The 8,680-nt window shown below is 35.3% G+C and overlaps 1 protein-coding gene across 1 annotated transcript in view; it reads right to left on the bottom strand.

Annotated features, from left to right (window-relative positions):
* Nucleotides 1–8,680, bottom strand: part of LOC135221116 (WASH complex subunit 5-like) — a 62,819-nt gene that overhangs the window by 30,091 nt on the left and 24,048 nt on the right. The window contains 8 exon segments of the mRNA XM_064258931.1: nucleotides 50–188; nucleotides 191–203; nucleotides 1,141–1,293; nucleotides 5,014–5,175; nucleotides 5,178–5,198; nucleotides 5,940–6,080; nucleotides 7,663–7,830; nucleotides 8,291–8,469. Coding sequence (XP_064115001.1) covers nucleotides 50–188; nucleotides 191–203; nucleotides 1,141–1,293; nucleotides 5,014–5,175; nucleotides 5,178–5,198; nucleotides 5,940–6,080; nucleotides 7,663–7,830; nucleotides 8,291–8,469 — 976 coding nt within the window.

The following is an 8,680-nucleotide window of genomic DNA, read 5'->3' as shown; positions in this document are numbered from 1 at the left end:
TGTATTGCTAAGCTGTTATTTAAAAGAAAAACGGCTTGCGTTCCTTTACTTGGGATCAGTAATTCGCAGAATCTCCCTCACCAGTCTGCCAATGAAATTGACTGACTGAGGATCAGTAGGCTGGAACTTTGGAATGGGTATCGCTGTGCTTTGGTAGACACTCTCATGATCTGAGATTTTCTTCTTCGGAGCTGATTGCACTCCTAGTTAAATAACAGAATATGTTATGCTACATTCAAATTTCACTAGAACAGAATATGGAATTTAGGCCAAAGGCCAAGCACTGGGATCTGTGAGGTCATTCAGCGCTGAAATGGAAATTTACAATAAAAAGGTTTGAAAGGTTGCACTATGAATTAACTGTTAGGAGAGGGAGGAGAGTAAAATGGAATAAAGAGAATATGAATGGAGGTACAGTGAACACCCCGGGATTGTGGACTCTGGATTTGTGGACTCACGTGCTCGCAGATTCCTCTACATGCGTTATTTGACAGAAATTTGCCTATTTGCATTATTTTTCTATAAGAAATGTTCACAAATTACTATTTTTTTAAATTAATTTAATCATAAAATGCACTTTATGTGATAAAATTTTTTAAAAAACCAGGTACAAACGTTTTCACCAGGTTTTTTTTGAGTTTAACTAACAAAATAGGCAGTTTTAATTGTTTTTATACGAGTACCAACTTTTTGCAGATTCTTCTATTAGCTGGAGGGGAGGAGGGTCTGGTACGCATCCCCTGTGGATATAGGAGGTCTACTGTAACAGCAAACAGAATGAAAGGTGTTGCAGCTACGGGCTGAAGGTACACTGTAGAGAAACTTAAGTAACGCCTAAAGTACACTGAATGAAAAGCACAGATGGCACTAACGTCCCTACGGAAATATATTTCAACTGCACAGAATAATAAGTAACATTTGACAAACAGTAGCTCTTTTCATACCAAAGTATCTTATATTCATTGAAGAAATTATACTCATTAAGCAGATGAAAGCCAAAACACTGACATCTATTATTTGATGGAACTGAGAAGAGCAAAACTCAAAACAGGCTTAATAAAAAACCTTCAACAGTATTTGTATAATAAAAATAACTTTTATATTTTCTAACAAAGTTTCCCATCTAGTAAAACAACTTACCTGTTCTACATTATAGTTAACAATTCGTGACATCTCCTCTTGCCATATCTTGAGGCCATACATACTAATGTAATCTTGGATGAATTCAAAGGAAGTGCAGAAGCCTGTCATCTGTTGACCAACCAAGGCAAGACGTTTGTACAATTCACTTTCCTGTAAAGAACAAAATTAAAGGTGATTCTCCCTGAACCAATCTATAACAGTTTGACATATACCTTGTCAAATGAAATGCAACCTACATTACTTGACTGATATGAGTCACAGCCATTTAGGCTATTGATGTATAAATTACAGTAAGGAAAAATGGAATGAAAATCCTAAAAAAAAAAAAAAAAATTATAAACACAAGTAGCCAAACAATAGCCCAAAGACAGTGCCACTTGAGTGTGCCTTGCACAGCATGCTATAACTAAATTGCTCTCTGTCTTGTACTTGGCATCCGTTCACTCTGGTCTTGGCTTTCTTGGAGTCTACTTTGTTTAATTTTCATTCTCATTCATAATAATTAAAATCAATAAAGTCACACAATTTATTACGAGAGCAATACTGCATACAAATAATTTACTTAAAATTCATGGTTGCAAGTATGGTGTACAAAGATAAAACACTATCAATTTTAGGAATACATACCTATTTTTCAAGGCAAAGTCCTTTTTATATCAACAGTCATTCCTTTACACAAATAGACCATACAATTACTGTTTACATTAGTACTTCCCAAGCACCTGGTCAGTTGAAGGAAGTATTTAGTTCTTATAAGAATTTCTGACGAATCTAAATTACTTTTTTTTAACAGGAGCCACAGTTTTCCTACGTAATGAATAAAAATCAAAGACTTTGTATGGATTGTTTAAAAAATATCCACAATTATATATAAAAATATATTTGTATGTAAAAATAAAAAACAAAGACTTTCGAACACTTGAACGGTGTTCCTCATCAGTGTGACGTTTAAAATGTAATGAAGAGGGTAGTTTCCCTCCGAAGAGCATCTAAAAAGGTGGGCGGGGCGAGAAAATGATAACAGCCCATCGTCGAAGTGCTGGTTCGTGTTTTATGTAATTCCAATCTCAACAGGCAGTTGCGCCAACCTCCTCGATCTCCGAACCTGCGAAGTTTGCTCCTGCTTGCACTGCATAGGTGCCATAGCCGGAAACATCCGCTGGGACGTCGGCTATCTGGAGAGAGAGGGGAAGAGGAAGCAGAGCATCAGGGTTCACATGGTCAACGTCGGTTTTAAAAATAAATTCTTTTAAGTATTGCCTGGCAATAAAACTGTTTATAAAAGGGTCTTCATTGGTAAACGACTTGTTATCCTCAAAGATATTCCCATGCTTATAGCGGCGCCTTCAACTAGTCTTCTCACGTGAGAATCGTCGCTTTTAAAAATAATTTGTGCACCATCCCAATTATTCTGTGGTCTAAATTAAAACTGTGAGCCACCAAGCGCTGCCCTGTGCATGAAGATCATAGGCCCTTTTGTGTTCCCTTAATCTGACCTCTAATCCCCTACCACTTTCCCCGTAGTAAACAACCACCGCAATCCTGACAAGGAACCTTGTAAACGCCGTTATTTCTCTTGGTACTGTTATTATTCTTTGTAAGAGCTTTTGCCAAAGTGTAAGTAATACAAACTATTTCTATGTCTTTTTGGTGCTTATTTATATAATCACCTACTTTTGAGATTACATCGTGAAAGGGCAATGATACACGTTTCTTGACTTTCATTTCCTTATTCTCTTGACCAATGTAAAACTTCTTTTTAGCTCGGCTAATTGCGTCAGTAATAAAATGTTCACCCAGAACATTTTATTACTGACGCATTAGCCGAGCTAAAAAGAGTTTTACATTGGTCAAGAGAATAAGGAAATGAAAGTCAAGAACGTGTATCATTGCCCTTTCACGATGTAATCTCAAAGTAAGTGATTATATAAATAAGCACCAAAAGACATAGAAATAGTTTATACTTACAAAAACACTTTGGCAAAAGCTCTTACAAAGAATAATAACAGTACCAAGAGAAATAACGGCGTTTACAAGGTTCCTTGTCAGGATTGCGGTGGTTGTTACTACGGGGAAAGTGGTAGGGGATTAGAGGTCAGATTAAGGGAACACAAAAGGGCCTATGATCTTCATGCACAGGGCAGCGCTTTGGTGGCTCACAGTTTTAATTTAGACCACAGAATTAATTGGGATGGTGCACAAATTATTTTTAAAAAGCGACGATTCTCACGGAGAAGACTAGTTGAAGGCGCCGCTATAAACATGGGAATATCTTTTGAGGATAACAAGTCGTTTACCAATGAAGACCCTTTTATAAACAGTTTTATTGCCAGGCAATACTTAAAAGAATTTATTTTTAAAACCGACGTTGACCATGTGAACCCTGATGCTCTGCTTCCTCTTCCCCTCTCTCTCCAGATAGCCGACGTCCCAGCGGATGTTTCCGGCTATGGCACCTATGCAGTGCAAGCAGGAGCAACTTCGCAGGTTCGGAGATCGAGGAGGTTGGCGCAACTGCCTGTTGAGATTGGAATTACATAAAACACGAACCAGCACTTCGACGATGGGCTGTTATCATTTTTTTTCTCGCCCCGCCCTTTTTGTTTTTAGATGCTCTTCGGAGGGAAACTACCCTCTTCATTACATTTTAACGTCACACTGATGAGGAACACCGTTCAAGTGTTCGAAAGTCTTTGTTTTTTATTTTTACATACAAATATATTTTTATATATAATTGTGGATATTTTTTAAACAATTTGTTTTCACGGAATTGTGAATTTCTTAACAAATTTGTATGGGGGATTTCTTCGCGCAAGTGTTTCAATACTGATCACTGAACTTGAAAAACAAGGGTACACCATGGTGGAGATGTGGGGGGAGGGGAGGGGGAGAAAAGAGTAGGTGAACTGTCTAGTTTGGGCTTTTTTTTATCATTAATCCATTAAAAGATATCAAAGTAGAACTCCCTATTAACCTAAGCAAACTTCTGACCTTATAAGATAGGTTTTGGATAAAATAGAAAGAAACACTTTCGAAAATAAAATTCAACTTCATTTCTTGATTACACTAAGAAATTACCCTTGACAGATACAACATTTTAAATAATGTTATATCCGCCTCTTAATTTGGAGTTTTGCTGTGAGAAATTTATTGTCTACTTTGAAATTTTCAAGCTTTTTGGTGTTTTGTAAACATAAAGAATATAAAATAATCATCTCCAGACGAAAATGTTAAAAGTATCTCAGTTCATGAATCATAAATATTAAACTCACCTTATTCTATACACAAACAAAGCAATTCCCAAGAAAGCAGACATGAAAAATAAAGATATTTATCAGTGCAGAAATTTATGCCTGTAATTACAGAAAAGCTACATACGACTAGCCCTTAGATGTAAGCCTCCAAATACTGACAAGAAATATAAAAAACTTGGATATTGTGCATTAACAGTCCAGCTTTCTGGTTCAAAATTCCTCCAAATGCACAGATCATCAATAAATGCTACAGATTCTTGTTTCGTTTCAACATTTAGTTTACAAAGATTGGAAGCCAGTTTTAGGGTCATCTGGTTGTCAACAGAATATCAAGCTTGAAAAGCTGGTAGGGACAAGTTTAAAGAATGATGCAGTGACTTAAAAATTATAAAAGTGATTATTTAAAAGATAAATTAAATCTCTAAGCATAAAAGAAAGGCTACTTATCCTTTAGGGGGGACAATGTTTCATGAACTTAGTTTCATTACAAACTGACTTTAATGTAATAAAATCTTGCAAATGAAAGTCTCGTAAAAGAGAGTATACTGTATCACAACAAGCATCATTTTGTCCTCATGAAAAAGTCAGTGAAACTGTATCTCTAGAATTACATTACCTTTACTTTTGTGTTGAACGTAAGTCCTTCGTGCAATATTTTAGCAACAAGTAAAACGAGCTCTCGGCGAACGCCATCTTCCAGCAGACGACGAGGGTCTACTTGGACCACACCAACTAAATGTATTTCCATCATTGCAACACCTTCAGCAAGAACTGCTACCCACCATGGCTTAATTCTGCCATCTGAAATGAAAAGAAGAGCTAGATAAAAACAGTTTAACAATAGCTATTATGATATTGTTTCATACATGTATAAACTGTGAATTTGCCAAGTGCTTTTCTTTGCCAGTCCTGGTGGGCTGGACAAGTTACAGATTTTGACCTATCCAAACTTTATTTAATGAATATGCATTCAAATCATGATCCACTTTTGTTCGAATATTTCAATTGTACTTCTATTCGAGGAATAAAATCTCAATTCTATGCCTCTCATGCCTCACAAGTTATGCAAAAGTAAAAATAACAGTAAACAGATTTGCACAAAGTTTCCTAAACTAATTTCTAACATACATATTACCTTTGGATAATTTGTAAGATTAATCCTCCTATCTTCTCAAAATATTTGCATTAAATTGATATCAGTATTAATTCTTAAGCAGGGCAAAATAATTAAAAAGTAATTATAATCCATAAACACAAACATTATTACATATTTTTTTTTCCATCATTATTCAAAATCAACAATAAATTCCTTCAAAAGAGCACATAAAATTCAATTCCCAAAAGAGTAAAAATTCTTTCTAATTAACCTGACATAAAGGACCAGGCATGATTCTGCAAATAATTCATCCATTAACAAACACTACACACAAGATTAAAATTACCAAGCTAAAGTATACGCTACAGTATTATGAAAAGTAATTTCCTGAGTGAAATTTAGTAAACATGGTCGACAGGCTCACATCTCACATTTCCAAGACCTACCTGATATCGTTCTTGCAACTGAGCGAAGTCTCTCAACTTATCTTTGTCCAGCCGAGTTGGCACAGGTTTAATCTTTTCAGTCTGAAGCTTAATTATCTTGGCTAAGAGACCAAACATTGTTTCTGGAATGATCTGAAGAACCTAGGAATAAAAGAATAAGGTATTAGTGTTGACAAGAACTTAACATGAATTACTATAACAACATGAAATTAATTAGATAAGAGAAATTACAAAATTTGAATAAGTGCCATAAAACTATACTTGTGTATTCATGTTCTGATACGATGGATAATGAGTGCTAATCCCACTAATAAATAACATTGCAAAGTAAAGTTATGGGTACAGGAATTGACAGTTTACTATGCGTTTACATCTTATATTTCATTATTCTGAAGTATGAATTCTGAGGCAAGACGATATTTTCTATGCATTATCCCTCCCAATTCTGAAGGTATGTGAACACTACAGTGATTAAAAAAAATATTTCAGCTATACTCTAGCTTGAATGTATACTACAGGTATGTTGGAAGAATGCAAAAAACTTCTGTGCCCTAAAGGAGATGCATCAAGTTCTTTGTCATTACTATTATGCAGAAGAGGTCCCTGGGAGTTGCTACATGCAAGACGACTGAGAGTCAAGAGTACCGTAAAAGGAAAAGGTTGGATAATATTTACAAGACAGAACAGTGAAAGGAAGATGAGAAGACTGGAATGAATTGTGAGCAAAACTGATTGTGTTATGACTGGAAAGAAAGTCCACCCCTAAAAAACTACTGTCAAGGTTGTCCCTGTGAAGACACTGAAGGAATAATGCGATGGTGAACTTAAGATTGAAATGCTGATATAAAGATACATAGTGGGAAAAAAACATGCTCAGAACTGCAAATTAAAAATTTAGTAAAAGAATTTTCATAAATACCTGTCGTGCATATAGATATAAGGACAAGAATTTGTGAACGCTCAACCTGGGGAGAGCAGACTTTACTCAAAATTGATGTCTAAGCTTGGATAAAAACATTCGATTACCAGTGGAAAATTGTATTGCTTGAAGGTCACCATTAAACAGCTGTTTGTATTTGTAATAATACATGAATAGAGACATGAGGCCCTACTAGTAATAAAATGATTACTGGCAATCTTGAACACATATACATCTCTGAGATTTCTGGTCATGAGTTATACTGTTACACTATCTGGAGTGAGACTGCACCTTTTTCCAAGAACATTCCGTAAAAAATGAAGATCCCAGAATTTGTCATTACAAACAAATGACCAATACAAAAAGGTTTCCTTGGCACTGAAAGCTGGACCACACAGATGGTACTATTTTATGAATATTCTGAAAAATGTAACTGAAGGTTTGTTCTGCGTATGAACAAATGTAACTTACTGTGTCTATCATTTTGAGAACCTAGGATTAAGATAAGGGCTAAATCAACTAGTACATTTACTCCCTCCATTATAAGATTAGCACATTAATAATACTGTTTTAACTGTTATTCCACATTTGTATATACTATCACCTAAAACATTATATATACAAACCTTTTTCTATATTTAAAACCATTGTAAAGGGTAGCACAGGTAACAGTAACAGTTAAAATTGAAAGTTTTTTCCTACTACTTTTGTTTTCTCATACGCTCTTACATCCATACATATCTGTCATATCAAGGCAAGAAAATCAAATGCAATGAAGCACACCACACCATCATCTGTGCTTACCTTTCTTATATAAGAAACCAATTCTCCAGAGTAATACGCTGACACAGATATTAAATCAGGGCTGCGTGCTTGGTTAATTCGAAGAAGAGGGAGATCCAAGCCAGATGACAATTTCAGGAAGGTGGCTCGCATTTTTGCTACATGCGAAGGGTCCTTTTTAATGGCACTCTGCCAAAATAAAAAAAGCCGAAAAACTGAGTTGCTTTTGCAAGTAGCAGCAAGAGTAAACAGGGAACTCTATTCCTATGGATTATCATTATTTAGTACAATTATTCACCCCTATTCTACAGCTACTAATTTTCCACAAAAGAACTTCCAGGGAAAAATAATTAAATTAGATAATAAGTATGTGTTGTAATCCACAATTTGATCTGCTGAGAGAGAGAGAGAGAGAGACTGTTTAATTAAGAGCAGAATCTAATTAATTTACTAAGTGACACTTTTCTACATATATGATCTTATGATCTCCTTACACAAGAATCATATGCTTTGGGAGCATAATATATATTTGGATCTAAACCCAAGGAAAATTAGTTACTTTACTTTTGCGGGTAACTGTGCATGTACAAGCAGCTGACAGCAATGTTCATTTCTTAGTAAACGTGAAAAACATTAGGCTTCAACTTACCTGCATTATTTTTGTATATTCATCAACCAATATCCATGAGTAACTAAAGTCCGATATCAATGAAAGGGTCACAAGATTATCCTCTGCTACTCCTGCAACTTTGACTAGCGTCTGAAGGCAGCTGACCACCTCTCCGACAGCTTGTACCACTCCTGCGCTTGATTCCAAACCATGGAATTCTGTGAAAAAAATAAGGTGCCAGGAATATCTCAGCATTACCATGCTAGAAAACTTGAAGTATTTTCCTTAGGGACCAACCACTATTGTAGGTTACATGACTAACAACATAATCCTCACTTTAATGCTACTATTTAAAACCCATATTTCAAAATGATTTTTATTATGCACAAAATATGCTAAGTGAAGCCATGTTATTCACAGAATTATTTC

The sequence above is a fragment of the Macrobrachium nipponense genome, chromosome 2, assembly GCF_015104395.2.
Source record: "Macrobrachium nipponense isolate FS-2020 chromosome 2, ASM1510439v2, whole genome shotgun sequence".
In the NCBI taxonomy this organism is placed as follows: Eukaryota; Metazoa; Arthropoda; class Malacostraca; order Decapoda; family Palaemonidae; genus Macrobrachium; species Macrobrachium nipponense.
The sequence above is the reverse complement of the archived record's forward strand: the minus strand, read 5'-3'. Positions and strand labels throughout refer to the sequence as shown.